The sequence below is a fragment of the Patella vulgata genome, chromosome 5 (genome assembly GCF_932274485.2).
Source record: "Patella vulgata chromosome 5, xgPatVulg1.2, whole genome shotgun sequence".
Taxonomy (NCBI): domain Eukaryota; kingdom Metazoa; phylum Mollusca; class Gastropoda; family Patellidae; genus Patella; species Patella vulgata.
This window is the reverse complement of record NC_065883.2, coordinates 51013605-51033442: the sequence shown is the minus strand read 5'-3', so window position 1 is coordinate 51033442 and position 19838 is coordinate 51013605. Positions and strand designations below refer to the sequence as shown.

Here is a 19838-nt window from a genome sequence, read left to right as displayed (position 1 = left end):
TTTTAGTATCTATTTTTGTTTAACTATTATAGTGAGAACTGTCAGCTCTTTACCTTCATCTTAATAATGCATCTTTAAAATTTTAAAATGTAGATGAGAAAATATTGAAATTTATATGCATGACAGTTTAATATGTATTTTAAGCGGTTTGAAGGTCATTATATTGATAAACACGTAGGTTAACACCTTCTTATATTACTTCATGTCATGGTTATTATTTCATTGTACTATCGGACAATATTGACATTATCTCAAGGTCACCATGTTTGGCAATATCCCTTCAATGGCAACACAATATACTGGATAATTGCAATGTTGGTTGGGGGTTTTTTTCAAAATTTTTTACATATTGCAAATAACTGATTTGTAGAAACTATTGTCAAATCTTCAAGAAAGTGGTGTTTAACATTCAATCGGCAAAAATAAATCATTTCTGGAAACAAATGATATTTCTTTAAAATAATTCTGTTGCATTTAGCAGGGCAACAGTTTGATCAAACCCATAACTGAATTGTTTCAAACAAATAAAGCAATACATAAGACAATCTCCGTGCTCACCCATCAGGGTTGGGGTAATGGTAACCCAACACTTTATTTCTTTCAATCGCCCCGTATGGTTATCTGCAGGGAGCCAGATCTACTTCTCCTAGTATTGGTAATTTATTCTCCAAAGCATATTATACTTTCATATTGACAACAGCATATTTAATCAGATTAGCTTGCCAATGGGAGGTGATCATGTGGCCATTTTGCTAATGCCAATCTATATAATTATGAATTTATAAAATGCTCCTTGATGGCGGGCAAACAAAAATTTGTTGGCCAAATGGATTGGTGAAAAATTTAAGCGAAAGGAACTTGGTATAAAATTCTTGTTTTTCCCTGTCTGTAGGCCTACTTATTGACTGATAAGCGGTCTCAGACGTGTAATTTGCCCCTAAATTTGATTATCTCCCTATAGATATGAATTAATAGACTTTAGGCATAATACTTAATCTCTACTTAATGTTATCTTTAAAAAACATTTTCCATTTCAAGCCCGCAAGATATTATATTTATTACAAAAATACAACAAAAACAGGACAGCTATATGAACTCCTGAAATGGGAAGTGGTATGGGGTGTTTTTTTTTTATTAAGATACACTTCCTTATACAAGACATCACTACTTAAAGCGAGAACCACTGAAATATATTACATCTTTGATAATGAGCTTAAAATTGTGCAAGTCATGCCTGAAATACATAAAACTCATGTACATGTAACCCTGAATAGACTATATGATTTGCAATATCTTTTATGGCGATGAAAGATAAATATAAGAACAATATTTGATTGATAAAGATCGTGTTTTAAGTTTTATAACAGAAACGTAATTGGTATTTGTAACCTATGTGGTGTAGACTGTAGTATTGTAATTCACATGATTTTGCAGTCTTTGTAATATTATACTGGTATGAATAAACATTTCTTGGGTCAAAAAATGTTATACATATATGTTAGGTCTGTCCACGACCTACAAAATTCATCAAATAAGTAGGCCTAAAACGGAACAACCATTAAGCCACAAAAATCGAGTTTGAAGACAATGAAGTATTGCGATTTGTTACAGTTACTTTTTTTGTAAAAATACAAGAAATTGATTTGATGAAACTATACAAAAGTCTCATTACTCGGTTAGATTTTAATCAAAGCAATGAACCAAACTTGTTATATCTGCTTAGCCTAAGCAGAAATTGATCATCATCAAATTATTAAAGTCATTGATGTAATGAAACTGTTACCCAAGTTTTATCACTCTCAGTCAATTAAAATCAAAGTTATTGCGTTCCAAAGTCTCTGTCAATCTCAGCTTAACATGAACAGCTTATTATCGAACACAGTCAAGACATTCACCTAATGAACATATTCTACCACGATTATAAGCAGGGTTAGTGTGTCCCCAAAAGTGAGATGGACAGACAGACTGTTGAACCCATTTTATAGTCACCTTCTTTCTTTGAAGGGCGATGGACAAAAATAATAGCATCACTTTAGTTTTCTTATACCGGAATAAACTACAACTATTATGTAAAATGTAAGCAAAAGATATCCAACTGACTTACTTTGCATACTTTGCCTGATTTTGTGGCCGTCCGTTCTTTTTATAAACAGCCAGTTTCGAACTGATACTCTCTTACGGTCTCATATAATAACTCTGCGTTATCAGAGCAATTATCAGTTTGCTGAAAATGGTGTGTGTAGCTGATGGTAAGAATAACTGGTTTCATATTTTCTAGTCATTTCAAAATCTTTCAAAATATTTTGTAAGTTGATCTAAGAGTCAAATAATAACAATCTGAGCATTATACTGAATGCACATCATATAATATAATAATATAAATAAAGAAATTTCTTTGTACCAAGATGAGGAGGAGTAAACATTCAAACAATAAAACAAAACGAAGTGTTGGTGGAATTATTTTCATCTAAACATCTGCATCATTGATATTTGCAAATTTTCTAACCTCACCTTCTTCTTATCTCCACTTGGAGAAATTAAGGATCAAAGTTTTCAACAAAAAAAAAATTGACAAAATATAGGTGAGATTGCCTTGAAATTTGTTTTTCTGTACTAGCTAAGAAATTACTGATGCGTACACAAAATATGAAATCTATCGATCAAACCGGAAGTACCACCATCTTGAAACGTGAAAAATCCCCAAGCCTTTTGCAATATTTTACTTACAGACATGGGAGTTACGTTTTCTGAATCCTTGAAGGAATGCCTAAAAAACATTCAGAGCAGAATGTTGATTTCGGTCAACTGATGGTCATCATTTTGAATTCAATATGAAAAATCACGAGATACATTAGGCCGAGATAACTGACATCAGCGTCAAATTTTTGGTATTTGCAATTTCAAAATGTCGAATTTTGCCTTTGACTTTTATCATGCCATAGGACAATTTAGTTCCTTAATTTTCAAAATTTCCAAATTTGACCTACATATTTGAATAGCTTAATTCAAGTTTATTCCAAAAATATAAATTCCATTTAAAGTTACCTAATTTTTGGGGGGGCTTATAACTTCACAAGTTTTTGACCGATTTTAATGATTATTTTTTCTTCTTGAGATTCTTTATATAACCCATGGCATGTGACAGGAAGTGACCATGAATATGAAAGCTTTTATATCTGCCTGGCAGATCTAGTTATTATTAATATTATTATTATTATAATGCACCCTTTCATATAACATTTTCAGGGGCACTTTACAGTGACAATGTAATCATAAATAAACAACAAGATTATGGACATGTTAACAATTGTATACAGAGTCAGTTAAAAGCCTGATTAAATAAATGTGTTTTAAGTCGTTTTTTTAAAAGAAGATAGAGATGTACAACATCTTAAACATACATTATGCAAGAGCTAAAATCTGCCCATTAGGGCTGAAATGTTATATCAACCATTAATTAGACATTTATGAACAAAACAAGACCATAATCAACTCTCGATGGCATCGGATACTCAAGATTTTACCAAGATTAGAAAGGTTCACCATTTAAAAATTTAATTTAAAGACAATTTGCCAGGCAACGAAACATACACCCGCTGTAGTTAAGTCGTCTGAGCTGTCAACAAGAGTTGTCGCATATTTTTTCTATTGTTGGTAATGAAACATTTATCAGGGCCAGCGGAAGCAATTCTTGATTGGGGGGGGCTTCCATCCTAGGTCCTTATAGGCGTGGGTCCCGGGGGCCGCAATAACCTGGAGAAAAGAGTACTTGCGGCCAAATTATTGGGGGTGCTTTAGCCCCCCAACTACGCCGGGCCTGTTTATAATACACTAAAATGTGATTAAGAGTAACAACTCATTAAGTAATTATCAGAGAATCATTAGAATTTGTTTGGCTTTTGGTTCTGCCCCATGCTAATGTTAAGTATACGAAACATTTAATATCATGGATTTAGATGTTCAAGTTATCAAATTCATTGAAAATCAATACTTGTTCATCTCAAGACCTTAAACTCTGTGTATCAATCTAAAGAGCATCCACAAGATTTTTCAAAGTGATCAAGGGCCATAACTCTGGTAGTAATTATCACTGGGTTTCTTTGTCTCACGACCTTAAACACTGTGTTTAAATTTAAAGTCAATCGGATATTAACTTTAGCTTCTAGAGTGTCCACAAGCAATTGTGGATGTCGGACGGGGGCGACGACAATCACAACCATATTGCAATGTGGCCGTATAAAAATGGGAAAGCAAGGCTAAGTCTTGAATATACCAGTGCCCTGGTTACCACAATGCACACATCTTGTCAAAACTACAAACAATGATAACTTGGCTCTGAATGAAGTAATTTGAATGAAATTTTCAATATATTCATTTTACATAAACTATTTTTGAGCTATTATAGCAAGAATGGTCAGCTCTTTATCTAAATCTTACATATAATGTATCTTTAAACTCAATGGTAGATTATTCCATAAAACAGGTGCTTGATAACTGAAAGAGCACTGACCATAAGATACTAGTTAAACAGTTTTGGGCTTTAAAAGTAGTTTATCTGATGTACGTAATGTTTGGCCAGGTGTATAAAGTTTTAAAAGATCTGAGAGCTAAACAGGAGCTAAATTATTTAAACATGTAAAAGTAAAAATAACATCAATTCGATATTTAACAGGTAACCAGTGTAAATTATATAAAACAGGAGTTATGTGGTCGCATTTCTTAGTTAAAGTTACAAATCTTGCTGCAGCTGTATTCTGTCCTTTTCGTAATTTATCTGTAAGTTTTAAAGATAAACCAACTAAAAGTGAATTAAAGTTATCTAATTGAGAAGTGACCAGAGAATTAACAAGAGTTACAAATTTATGTATTTTATCTATATTTCTGATATTAAAATAGCACAATTTACAAATATTATTTACTTGAGCTCCCATAAGCATAAAACTATCAAAGATTGCGCCAATATTACAGGTAGTATAAGATGAAAATATGTCACAAAAGTTACCAATTAGAACAGGGGGGTTATCATGTGCAAATTTACTTAACTGATGCCTAATAACAATTATTTGGTTTTATCATCATTCAATTTGAGAAAGTTCTTTGACGTCCATTTTCTAATTTCACTAATACAGTTCTCAAGTTGCAATTTTGATAAATGAAAGAAGATGGACAATTAGGTGTAAATGAAATATATAAATGAGTATCATTGGCATACAAATAAAACCTTAGACCATATTTTCTGACAATATCACCTAATGGTGATGTATAAAGGCTAAACAAGCCAACAGTGAGGCTGATGTCCCCCGCCGAAATCCCCAAATAAATAGATGACACATATTAATTAATCGCATGTCTAATTTTTTCAAAAGTATCAAGCAATCAAACTGATTATCAACTATACACTAAGTTTCATCACTCTCTATCAGATAGAATCAAAGTTATCTTGTCCCAAAGCATCAACCAAAAAAATTGCTTATCTCTGCTTAGCTTTAGCTCGATATGTTAATCATTGAACTCAGTCAAGACGAACATCTACATCAAGTTTAACCATTCTACCTCAATTAGAAGCAAAGTTGTTATGTTCCAATGTCTTGACCAATCAAAATGCTTATTATTGCTCCTTAGCCTAATCAGACAATTCTCATCATCGAACTTAGTCAAGGTATTGATGTAATGAAACTATACACCTAGTTTCATCACTCTCACTTAATAAGAACTAAAGTTATCGTGTCCCAAAGCATCAACCAATCAAATTGCTTATCTCTACTAACCATAAGCAGAAAATGCTCATCTTCCCACTCTCTCAAGGCATTGACCTCATAAACACCCATACCAAGTTTGAACATTCTAGCTCAATTAGAAGGAGAGTTATTGTGTTCCAAAGTCTCGGCCAATCAAATTGCTTATCGCTCTGCTTACCCTGAGCAGAAAATGCTCAATATCGAACTTAGTCAAGGTATTGATGTAATGAAACTGTACACCAAGTTTCATCACTCTCACTTAATTAGAACTAAAGTTATCGTGTCCCAAAGCATCAACCAATCAAATTGCTTATCTCTACTTACCCTAAGCAGAAAATGCCCATCTTCACACTCCATCAAGGCATTGGCCTAATAAACACCCACACCAAGTTTAAACATTTTACCTCAATTAGAAGGAGAGTTATTGTGTTCCAAAGTCTCGGCCAATCAAATTGCTTATCGCTCTGCTTACCCTGAGCAGAAAATGCTCAATATCGAACTTAGTCAAGGTATTGATGTAATGAAACTATATACCAAGTTTCATCACTCTCACATAATTAGAAAAACAGAAAATGCTCGTACTCCATCAAGGCATTGACCTAATAAACACTTACACCAAGTTTGAACATTCTAGGTCAATTAGAAGGAGAGTTATTGTGTCCCAAAAAGTGTGACGGACAGACAGACGGATGAACCCATTTTAATAGTCCCGTGCTTTCTTCGAAATGCGGGGCACAATAAAATCGGACCAAGAACAGAACCTTAAGGTTAATAAGGAACCCCAGATGACAAAACAGATTCAGACGATGATTTACAATTAACTAAAAGACACTGTTTTCTACCCACAGGATAGCTTTCTAAAAGATTTAATGCAGAGCCACAAATACCAAATTTAAAATGAAAGTCTACATAAAAGAATAAATGGAACCAACGTGTCGAAAGCAACAGATAAATATCCAAATCATTTCTTTCAAATTAAATTCTTAAAATGCGCGTGGCCATAGGTCAATTGATGATGTAAAAAAAAAACAAAACTGATCAATAATGTTCTTGCTAATTATTTAAGTCAGTACTGGTAGATAATATAATGGTGATAAAATTGTGAATTGTTATGTATTTCATTCCTTCAATATTTCATTCGTTCATTATTCATTCATTCATTTAACCATTTCTATTATTTTTATGTTTCTATTAATCCTTCCTTATTATTTAATTAGATGTTAAGCTACTATCTAATGACAGACAGTTGACAGCTGACACATTAATGAGTTTAATTATTATCTTTCCTCTTTGATTGTTATTAGTAACCTCTTTGAGTATATTGTTAATTCCTAAGATACCATTTTATTATATATACCGATTTGTACCTTGACAAAGCATTCTAGCTTTCATCCCGTTTCCAGAACAATTACTCTGCTTGTCGGACGTACTGTTCTCCATATATGATGTTAAATGTTTTCCAGTAATAAATAGTCTCAAGGATAGTTCTAGTCTTTAGTTATTATCAAAGATTTACACTGTTTCAATAACACAGATATGGATAGTGTAAATATCATTCAAGAAGCATCAACTTACATCACTCTCCTCCCTATTCACTGAATTGGTTTCTGATACATCTATTTGGTGTAATATTTAACAACTAATTAGGTATGGATGTATAACTAGATAATTCCCTGTGTAACAGGAGGGGCCTTAGGGTGTGACACTATAAAAAGTCAAGGAGATTTAAGTGCTATTTATTAAGACCTCCCGTTGGTTCATTCCAAAGACCCAGAGTTTCGTATGCTGGATGGCTACGTTTGTCTGCTAAGAGGCATTAAGGCAAATGAAATAAACAAAGTGTTCGATTTTTTTTTATTTATCATGAGAGTCTACAAATCAACATATGTATAATAACAGTTAATGCACCTAAAGAGTGGAACAATCTACCAGAAATCATTAAATCATCTCCAACTCTCTCTTGTTTTAAATCAAGACTTAAAACCCATCTTTTTGAGAAATGTTATCATGATTAATCGAATTAATTAACTGTATGTGCTGTGAGCATGCCTCTGTGCATGGAGTACTAGCGCCATATAAATGTACATATTATGATTATTATTTAACAAAATAAATGAGTGGTAGATGAGCATTAACCTATGTATATGGAACTAATGCAAGAATAAGGGATGAATTTTAAAGAGCACAATGATGACCCGAGCTAGATGGGAACAAACAAAATTCTTTGTCAAGGCAAAGATATCATCTCATGTCCTACACAAAATAATTAAAGAGATGGCAAGTGTCTCCATCAAGTGAATAGACTACGAAAAGGCGAAATCGCCGAAAATCCATTACTGGATTAAATCATAAATTAAAATAAACTCCGCCGAAGCGAAGCGTTCTATTTACAAGTTTTCAGCCACAAGAGATCCCATGATCAAGGCCATTTTATACATTCACATCAAATTATTGTGAATAAAATTACATTGGCTACATTAGCCAGTAAATTTAACATGTGACACGAATCATGTCCTTTAAATAACACTCAAGAATTAATTTGGCAGTAGCCTACAGTCATCAAGCCAGTTAGCTCATTTTTAGAGCCTTACGTGCCAGCGTTAGCTCTGTAAGTGAGCCTTACATTTACCAAGATCAAGGTAGCTCTCCCGTGATGATAGTCTGGTAAAATGACAGCGCTTATATACCGTCTGCATGCATGTGCAGAATCAACAGTGACACCAAAGGGGCAAAATCATACGGGTGCTGATTGGCCGTATGAGAGAATGTTTGTTTATAATTCCGAAAAATTCTGCGGATTATTCGTTGACTTTCATTGTTCTGGACGGCGAACCGGAAGTGTCATTTGTAAACACGTTAATGCTCATCTACCGGAACCAAACATACGATAAATAATGGATATAACTGTAGTAAACAAAAACTAAGCATAAATGGTGGGTAGAGACTAACCGTCCACACCTGTATCACACCTGTAATAAAATAATCAAATTCTCACTTTGATCCCTTGTTGGGGAGTATAAATGGAATGGAATTAGGTTTAACATAATGGCAGCACAATACTTTGTTTATTTTGAGACTAAGATACAGATAGTATATTTTATTTCTATGGTCATGTCACTCATGTGTAAAGACAGGGGAAAAGTTCTAGATTAATTTTTGAAAGTTTGTTTTAAAGTCTCTGTGCTTCATTTGCAGTTGTCTTAAAATTTATAAATAGTCATCAGGACTGGCAAAAGGAACAAATCAGATGACTTCTATGATTATGCTGCAGACCAATAACATGTATCAGTACTGTAGTTTATTTTCTACTTTAAAAGGTTTTATTGACCTGTGCATGTTAAGAACACAAGGTGGGAGCAAAACTTTCAAATGTCAATAGTTATTAATTTTTCATGTGATTATTTTCAAATGATCTAAAAATTAAAAAAGATAGGTTGCCAGGCAACGAAACATACGCCCACAGCAGCTAAATCATCCGGGCAGTCAACAAGAGGTTTCACATGTTTTTACTTTTTTCGGTAATCAAACATTTATAATACACTAAAATCTGATTAAGAGTAACAACTCATTAAGTTATTATTAGAAAATCATTAGAATTTGTTTGGTTTTTATAAGTTCTGCCCCATGCTAACGTTTAGTATATGAAACATTTAATATCATGGATTTAGCTGTTCAAGTTATCAAAATTCATTGAAAATCAATATACTTGTTTGTCTCAAGACCTTAAACTCTGTGTATCAATCTTAAGTCAATCAGATGATAACTTTGAAGATATTTTGAAGTGATCAAGGGCCATAATTCTTGCAGTAACTATCGCAAATTGCTGAAAATCAATAGGATTTTTCGTCTCATGACCTTTAACACTGTGTATCAATTTAAAGTCAATCGGATATTAACTTTGGCCTCTAGAGCATCCACAAGATATTTTGAAGTGATCAAAGACTATAACTCTGGCAGTAATAATCGGATATCGCTGAAAATCAATATACTTGTTCGTCTCATGACCTTAAACAGTGTGTATAAATTTAACGTCAATCGGATATTAACTTTGGCCTCTAGAGCGTCCATGAGATTTTTTGAAGTGTTCAAGGGCCATAACTATGGCAGTAATTATCGGAAATCGCTGAAAATCATAACTTTCAACATTGTGTATATATTTAAAGTCCTGTAGAGCGTGCACAAGATTTTTTGAAGTGATCAAGGACAATAACTCTGGCAGTCAGTGACCGCCTAGACATTCGCCAATTCGCCAATGCGATAATTCTTTTTATTGGCGAATAAAGTGATGATACTGGCGAAAATTTTGGCAAATTAATTTTTGCGAGTATTATTTCGTAAATCGACTAATATTAAACTTGGAATCGTCTCGTTCAACTCTTTTTTCGATCGATCGGTGGAGTGTCTATTTTAAGTACAATAATTACTCTAGTCTCAATCTTACAAGTCGCAAATCAGTCAATGTTACGCATTACAACGACCAAAAGATCGGGTCTCGAGACTATAAAACTATCAAACACAGTTACGTCCCTTTTGTGTGGCGCTGCGTTGTTTACATTCGCTTCACTACAAGTACAAGTTTTCTTTACTCGATCATGCAGCAAATAAATAAAACTACGCACAATAATCATAACAACTAATACTAGTAAACCCAAAATAAGAAGGATAGATTCCTTTTTCTTTCCTAGGACTACTATTAGTCCAGAAGCAATTTCTGAGAGTGAGAGTCTCATCTCTGAAGCAAGTCCTTCGTTGGCTTCATGTGGGCAAAAATTAGACGTTAACCGAGACCGAGCTAACGTTAACCTAACAACAACAATCGACTTGAACTTTCCTTCTACGAGTTCTAATAATTTTGGTGTCGAAAATGACAGTAAAATTAAAGTTACTGGTTAAAGCAATTTCATTGGTTAAAAATTGAATGTGGTTATTTCTTTTGTAAATTATGTATTTACTTCTGGAAAAGGCACTAATAAACCAAAATGTGATGACTTTAAGAAACATGAGAGATCAACCGATCATAAATTTAGTATTGCCGCCATGACAGCTCAGGACAATCGGGACATGCCAAAGGCCATTTCCTGTGTCAATACCAAAATTAAAACAGGAATCATTTCTATAATGAAGAATGTGTACTGGCTAATAAAGGAAGAAATGCCCAAAGACAAACTAGAAAGCCTAAATAAACTTTTAATCGATCAGGGCCCTTATTCACGAAAACTTAAACTAAGATACAATCGAAATTTTAAGAAATACTGCAATTCGATTGGCTGACCAATATGCAAATTGGATATATGCAAATTGATTTTACTGGTCAGCCAATCGAATTGCAGTATTTCTTAAAATTTCGATTGTATCTTAGTTTAAGTTTTCGTGAATAAGGGTCCTGGGCCTTGAAAATTTTAATTTTTTAGGTAGTAATAATAAAGATAACGACGAACACTGTGGATTGGAGTTGAGTTATACCAGTCATAACTCTGTGGATGACATGATTGGTGTTATTGCAGATATAATTTGAATCTGATAATTTAGACAAAATTAAAGGATCAAAATTTTATTCTCTGATTTTTGATGAATCCACAGATACAAGTAATATACAAACCTTAATCATATACATCAGATTTGTAACAAATGGTGTTGTAAGAACTAAATTCCTTGCCATAAAAGAACTTTATGAGGGTTGCACAGCTGCTGATATTTACAAGTTACTAAAACATACACTTGAAGAAGGGACATAAATCATAATAATTTATGATGTGGCCTCCACTATGGTGGGTTCTAAATAAAACAAGATTTAAATTGGATAACCCATTAACACTTTCATTTCATTGTGCTGCCCACAAACTCGCACTTGCCAGTGGTCAAGCGGCCTCAAGCATCCAAGAAATGGATAAATATCAACAAACTTTAAATGACCTTGCAAAATTTTTCAAGGACTCCCCAAGGACAACCAGAAATCTAAAATCATCACAGACTCATCTTGGGGAAGCCCACTTGAAAATGAAACGAGCGTTTTCAATAAGGTGGCTTCCATGCCACAGTCAACACAGTACTTAAAACATATGATAGCATTCTTTCTTGTCTTGTTAATGAAGATGGTCGACAGAAGGTTAAAGCTCAAGGATTCGTGAAAAAAATGTCTAAGTTTGATTTTTTAGCATTGACTCATTATTTGGCTGACGTATTAGATCCCCTCAATCGACTGTGTCTGTCTTTGCAAAAGAGCAATCTTTCTTATGCCGACACAATAAATCAAATAGAATTAACCATATGTAACTTATCAGAACTTCAGTTACATGATGGACCAATATTTGTTGAATTTTCGAAATCTTTGCCTTTTGGATGGGGTAGTGCAAAGCCTGCCCCAAACTTTGACTTTAAGGGACATTTAATTAACCTAAGTGCTGACCTAGTCAAAAAGTTTGAGAAGGTGAAGGAGAAATTTATTACCAATTTAATTGAAAATCTTAGTGCTAATGATAATGTCGTGAAAGTGCTTTCTGTGTTTGATAGGAGGGAATTGCACCAAGAAAATAAAACTTATCAACTTCCAGAAAATTATGGAAATGAGTCCATGGACATTTTATACACTCATTTCAGTGAAAATAATTCTAATTATAAAACTGATAACCACAATAAGTTGATTACCACAGTTCAATTTATGTTTGATAATAAAAGCACTTTGTTATCCGAGTGGAATGGATTTAAACATTTACTAATAACTAAAAAATATTCCCATTTATCTCATGAGTCTTTTATAAGAGAAGTTATTTTGAAGTATGAAAATATGTATCCATCAGTTTGTAAACTGGCTGAACTTAGTCTTGTTATTCCACCTACAACAGTGGATGCAGAGAGGGGGTTTTCACACCAGAACTATATTAAAAACAGTCGACGTTCAAATTTAAATGTAACCTCCCTAAATGACCTCATGCTTATAAAAATGGAAGGACCGCAAAGCATAAATTTTGAATTTGTCAGAGCATTTGATCAGTGGTGTCTTAAAAAGGATCGTCGTGTCTTTTATGTTAAGAGGATGAACTAAATAATGTGGCAGTGAAGTAATCTATCCTATAAACAATTTTTAGTTATCTGCATTTATTCTCTCTAGAATGTGATACTCTTGTGTACTAAATAAGTACAGATTAAACATTTATTTTCATTTTTAATTAATAAACATATGAATAAAAATGATATAAAATATTTGGCTAAAACTTTCTGAATTGGCTAATAAAATTTTGATTTGGCTAAAAAATTGGCTAAAGGTTTTAAGAGTCTAGGGCGGTCACTGGGCAGTAATTATCGGAAATCGCTGAAAATCAATAGGCTTCTTCGTCTCATGACCTTAAACACTGTGTATAAATTGACAGTCAATCGGATATTAATTGGGAACACCGGACCGACGGAGGGACGGGCGGCGACGAAAATATACAACCATATTTCAATGTGGGCGCATAAAAATGAACTAAGATAATAATGGATAAACAGGTCAGACGTACCGGTATTGTCTATGTGTTTTTTCATAATTTTCTGTACAACACCGTATATATGTTTGCAAAGAGCTTATAAACCACTCTTAAACACTAACAGATAATAATAGTTCATCATGTATATATATATATATACATTAAGGATAAGTCTGTCACTCAGTAAACTAACTGCTTTGAGGATTCTCTAGATCTGACAGTAGGTAATAGTAAGTTTAATCAGATACAATATTATATCCATTGTATTATCAATTTTACATACTACAGTCTGAATTTTTAAAAGTACCATATCCATATCTAATCACATTTAATCTTAAAAATATAAGTCCGTAAAATGTTAATTCAATATGAAACAAGACAACGCACCATCAATATCCTGCACCTTTGCATAAAGATAGGTTGCCAGGCAACAAACATATGTTCACAGCAGCTAAGTTGTCTGGGCGGTCAACACATTTATTTACAACACATGAAAATCTGATTACGAGTAATAACCCATTAAGTACTTATCAGAAATCATTAGAATTTGTTTTGATTGCTTGTCTCATAACCTTAAAAACGATTTATATTAACTTTAGCCTCCAGAGTGTCCACAAGATTTTTCAAAGTGATCAAGGGCCATATCTCTGGCAGTAATTATTGGAAATTGTTGAAAATGAATAGGATTCTTCGTCTCATGACCTTAAACACTCTGTGTGTATAAATTTAAAGTTAATCGGATATTAACTGTAGCCTCTAGCTAGAGCTTCTACAAGATTTTTCAAAGAGGTCAAGGGCCTTAACTCTGGCAGTAATTATCCGAAATAGTTGAAAATCAATAGGCTTCTTTGTCTCACAACCTTAAACACTGTGTATAAATTGACAGTCAATTGGATATTAACTTTGCATTCCAGAGCATCCACAAGGTATTTCAAAGTGAGTAATCATTGAAAATCAATAGGCGTCTTCGTCTCATGAGCTTAAGCACCGTGTGTAAATTTAAAGTCAACCGGATATTAACTTTAGCCTCTAGAGCGTCCACAAGATTTTTCAAAGTAATCATAGGCCATAACTCTCGTAGTAATTATCGGCAATCGCTGAAAATCAATAGGATTTTTTTGTCTCATGACCTTAGACACTATGTATAAATTTAAAGTCAATCAGATAATTATCCTTAGCCTCTAGAGCATCCAAAAGCAATTGCGGATGCCGGACTGACGGATGGACAGGGGCGACGACAATATGCAATCACATTTCAATATGGGCGTATAAAAACAAAATCAATGTTGCTATGTGGATAAAATAGGCTGAAGTTTTATAATTGTGATCCAGCTTTAAAAGGTGTTCCTTTAGATACTTCATGGATTTATCATCAATACTTATTGAAAAGAGGTCATTTCCAGACAAATGAAAATCATTAAGCTTGTATTTCAAATATTAGTAAAGAATTTAAAAGTATGGTAACTTACATAATTTGAAGAATTCAACATGTTGAAATATATCTGGTTGGATGCTTTGTTTATACAGTCATGCAGTGTAATATCTTGAATGTAAATTTTATCTATGTTGACTTACAAAACACACCTTCAGGTATATCCATGTCAAATAATTCGTCAAGACAATGTTCGTCATAGGTTTTTACATAATTTAAGTCTGTCTCTTTCAATTTTGTCTCACGAACTGCACACTTTTTAATTTTATAGAAACTAACCCTCTCATTTAAAGCAGATACGATATGACTTTAAACTATACACCAGTATGAAAAATGTAAATGTGGACTAACAATATATTAACAGCTGTTTCCACTCAAACAAATGCTACAACAATAATTTTCCACCAATAATCTGCTTTTTAACTCCAATAATACTATATAAAGAATATATTTCAAATCTTCACAATTTACCATCATATATGTATGTTTTTACTTTGTTTTTTACCAGATCATGGCTTTCCATCTACATGTAACTTTGATGCATTAAGCATAAAAAAGAAACAGGTATGTCTAACTCAGTTTATAAAATATCAAATTAGGATTTCTACCTCTTCTCTACTCATTCACACAGTCTAAGGCAAGGATATCTTGATCACTAACTAGGTCAGTAACTTGCAACCTGGTAGTATTCCATTAAACATGTCTCCGACTGACCTTATTTTAAATAGGGTACTATTTAAAATTTATTCACAAAAATATCCAACAAAGTACCATTTCAATTGCAAACAAGGCATCAGTTACATGTATGTATCATGTTAATATACCATTGAATGGAGACACACATTGACCAAATAAAAGTTCTTAATGTCAGTTTGACCGTCATATTGTGTTGAAAATAAACATTAGATATTTACACAGAAATCTTAAAAGTTAAAGAGACATAAAATTACAATATTATTAGGTTATCATGTTAAAACAAACTTGAATACAATACCGTGTACAGAGTTGATTTAGAGACCTTAAAAATATATTTTAGGCATATAAAAATTGTAGATAAGTTTATGTTTGGGATCATGAAATGTTTAGTGGACAATTAAAAACCAGCGGCTGCCAGGCAGGATACACCCACATTTTGCAAGAGATGGATAGAGAACAAGCTAAAAACAAACAGAATTTTTTGTACAATCAGGGGCAATAATCCAGAAAGTTATGGTCTGAAATGCGCAAAAATCAAAAGGGACTGAGATCTTTGGGATATAAAGATATATTTCAAGTTTCATCAGAATCGGATAAAAATTGTGACCTCTAGAGGGTCCACAACCTTCGTATTGCATACTTTTACACAATTTGCGTACAAAGAGCGGCCATTTTGTTGGGCAGTTTCATTTCGATTTTCCCCGAAATTCGAATTCAACCTTCAATATGGTGGAATGGTGAAACATTTAAACGTTTTTTAAAATCGGAAAAAAAGTTGTGACCTCTAGAGACTCTGCAAGCTAAAAATGCGATTTTTCGAACAATCAGGGGCCATAATCAAGGAAGTTACGTTCGGACATACGCGATTATGGTGATATATTCACATTTTATTTAAATCAGATAGAAATTGTGACCTCTACAACAAGCTAAAAACATGGTTTTTCATACAATCAGGGGCCATAATTCAGTAAGTTCCCAATATGCCTGAATATCGAAATGAACCAAGATCTTTGGGTTATAAACATGCATTTCAAGTTTCATCAAAATCACAACTTTGATATACCAGATGTTTACACTAATTCTGTACGAGGGGCGGCCATTTTGTCCGGCAATTTTGGTCCGATTTTCATAAAATTCGAACTCAACCATAATTACGGTGTAAATGGTGACACAACATTGATATACCATATTTTTACGCTATCTGAGTACGAGGAGCGGCCATTTTGGTCCGATTCTTACGAAATTCGAACTCAACCATCCTTAGGGTGTAACGGTGATATAGCTAACGGTCCACAAGCTAAAAACGCGATTTTTCGTAGAATCAAGGGCCATAATTCAGGAAGTTAAGGTCCGATATGTGCGAATATCGAAAGGAACCAAGATCTTTGGGTTGTAAACTTACATTTCAAGTTTCATCAAAATCAGCAGAAAATTGGGACCTCTAGAGGGTCTACAACCTTGATGTACCATATTTTTATGCTATTTGAGAACGAGGGGCAGCTATTTTGTCTGTCAATTTTGGTCCGATTTTCACGAAATTCGAACTCAACCATCCTTAGGGTGTAACAGTGATATACTAAAACGTTTTTTTAAATCGGATAAAAATTATGACCTCTATAGGGTCCACAAACTAAAAACTTGATTTTTCGTACAATCAGGGGCCATAATTCAGGAAGTTACGGTCTGATATGCGCGAATATCGAAAGGAACCAAGATCTTTGGGTTATAAACTTACATTTCAAGTTTCAACAAAATCGGATAAAAATTGTGAACTCTATAGGGTCAACAAGCTAAAAACGCGATTTTTCATACAATCAGGGGCCATAGGGCATAATCCATGAAATTATGATCCGATACATGCCAATATCAATAGGAACTGAGATCTTAGGGAGATAAACCTATATATTTTAAGTTTCGTTGAAATCGGATAAAAATTGTGACCTGTAGAGTGTCCACAAACAATTGTGAACGGACAGACGGACGTCCGGACGAACAATATACGTCCACATGAAAATGTGGGCGTATAAAAAGTAGTGTACTACTACTAATGATCACAGTTTTCAAAAGATTTACTGCAAGTACATTTTGGATTATTGGATATATGCATGTATACACGTCTCTTTCGTTATTAGAACCTAGGAGAATTTTTTATCGATTATATTGTTAAGTTTATAAGGCCTCACACCCAGTTTCATTAAACTAAGGTGGATGAAAAATGTAGACTCAAAGGCATTAAGACTAATAAGCTGGATTTTTAAAAAAATATATTTGTAGCAAATTGTGGTGATGGTGAAGTTTTTTTAATTGATGACCAGTGGTTGCCAGGCAAGAGACGCCCACATTCTGCAAGAGATGTATAGAGTACAAGCTAAGAAAAAAAAAACAATTTTTCGTACAATCAGGGGCCATAATCCTGGAAATTATGGTCTGAAGTGAAATGTGCGAATATCGAAATGGACTGAGATATTTGGGATATAAAGATATATTCTAAGTTCATCAAAATCTGATAAAAATTGTGACCTATAGAGGGTCCACAACCTTCGTATTACATACTTTTATACAATTTTCGCACAAAGAGCGGCCATTTTGTCGGGCAGTTTCGTTTTGATTTTCTAACCCGTTACTCAACCGTCATTAGGGTGTAACAGTGATACATTTAAACGCTTTTAAAAATCGGATAAAAATTGTGACATCTAGAAGGTCCACAATCAGGGGCCATAATCCAGAAAGTTACGGTCCGATATGCGCAAGTATTGAAAGGAACCGAGATCTTTGGATTATAATCATACGCTATCTGAGTACGAGGAGCGGCCATTTTGGTCCGATTCTTACGAAATTCGAACTCAACCATCCTTAGGGTGTAACGGTGATATAGCTAACGGTCCACAAGTTAAAAAGCGATTTTTCGTAGAATCGTAGAATTGGATTATAATCATACATTTCAAGTTTTAATCAAAATCGGATAAAAATTGTGACTTATAGAGTGTCCACAACCTTGGTATTACATACTTTTACATTTTGTCCGGCTGTTTGGGTCAGATTTTTACCGAAATTTGAACTCAACCTTCATTGATGTGTAATGGTGATATATTTAAACGTTTTTTAAAATTGAATACAAATTGTGACTTCTAGCGGGTCCACGAGCTAAATGGGGGGGTTGGATGGCTGAATGGTTAGCGTGCGCGCGCTGTATCATAAAGTCTGTCATTGAGTCGACTGGCATGGTTTCGAATCCCCGGTTGTACGTGGCAAGAGTAGCGTTGCCTGTCCAACTTCGTGGGTTTTCTCCGGGGCCTCCGGTTTCCTGCCACTGCTAAATAAAATTAAACCATATGTTAGTCCCGAAATGACCTAGTTTGTGTCGAGTGGACATTAAACCCCATTTCTCTCTCTCTCTCTCTCTCTCTCTCTCCCACGAGCTAAAAATGTGATTTTTCGAACAATCAGGGGCCATAATCCCAGAAGTTACGTTCAGATATGCGCCATTATCGAAAGGAACCAAGATCTTTGTGATATAAACATGAATTTAAATTTTATCAAAATCGGATAAAAATTGTGGCCTCTAGAGGGTCCACAATCTTGATATACCATATATTTACATTATTTTCCTACGAGGGCCGGCCATTTTGTCCGGCAGTGTGTGGTCTGATTTTCACGAAATTCGAAGTCAACAGTGATATATTCAAACGATCTTTTAAATCGGATGACCTCTAGGGGACCACAAGCTAAGGACCATAATTTAGGAAGTTACGATCCGATATGCGTAAATATCAAAAGGAACCAAGATTATTGGGTTATAAACATGTATTTCAAGTGTCATCAAAATCAGATGACAATTGGGACCTCTAGAGTGTCCACAAGCTAAAAACGTGATTTTTTTTGTACAATCATGAGCCATAATCCACGAAGTATCGATCTGAAAGGAATCAAGATCTTTTGGAGATAAACCTATATTTCAAGTTTTGTCAAAATCGGATAAGAACTGTGACCTGTAGAGTGTCCACAAACAAATTGTGGATGGACGGACAGGGGCGACGACAATATACGTCCAATGAAAATGTGGGCGTATAATATAAAAATGTGTTGTTATTTGTTAAAGGGGCATTATGAAAGATTAGATAAAGAGCTGACAGTTCTCAATATAATAGTTAAGAAATAGATAATGAAAACAGAATATGCAGAAAATTTCAATTAAATTGCTTCACGCTGAACCGAGGTATAGCTGGTGTAGAAGGTCGTTACTACTGTTTGTACAATAATAAACTAAGACAAAGTTATCCATTTTTACGTTAAATCATACATTATGAAAGTTATTCAAACCCACTAAATATCACAGGCTAACGATGGCACCAAGAGTTGATTATGGTCTTGATAAGTTAATTAATATTTAATTAATAATTTAGGTAACACTTCAGGCACTCTAGTCCTTTGGATGATATGAAAAACCGAGGTCCTGTGTATACACTGGAATGCAGGTAAAAGATCCCTTGGCAGTTGGAATTCGATATA

At 33.9% G+C, this 19838-nt stretch overlaps 2 protein-coding genes across 4 annotated transcripts in view; one reads left to right on the top strand and one right to left on the bottom strand.

Moving 5' to 3' along the window:
• The window catches only part of LOC126821166 (UTP--glucose-1-phosphate uridylyltransferase), a 51750-nt gene that overhangs the window by 27727 nt on the left and 4185 nt on the right, over positions 1 to 19838 (bottom strand). Inside the window, exon 1 of one of the 3 annotated variants that reach the window (XM_050549549.2) lies at positions 15242 to 15457. The exons of 1 other annotated variant lie outside the window; for it this stretch is intronic. In XM_050549549.2, coding sequence (XP_050405506.1) covers positions 15242 to 15256 — 15 coding nt within the window. In that variant the 5' untranslated portion in view covers positions 15257 to 15457. One more of the 3 variants, XM_050549547.2, reaches the window with a different exon arrangement.
• Positions 15086 to 19838, top strand: part of LOC126821160 (transmembrane protein 260) — a 38605-nt gene continuing 33852 nt past the window's right edge. Inside the window, exon 1 of the mRNA XM_050549529.2 lies at positions 15086 to 15197. The gene's annotated coding sequence lies outside the window, so the exon portion shown is untranslated. The remainder of the gene's footprint in view (positions 15198 to 19838) is intronic.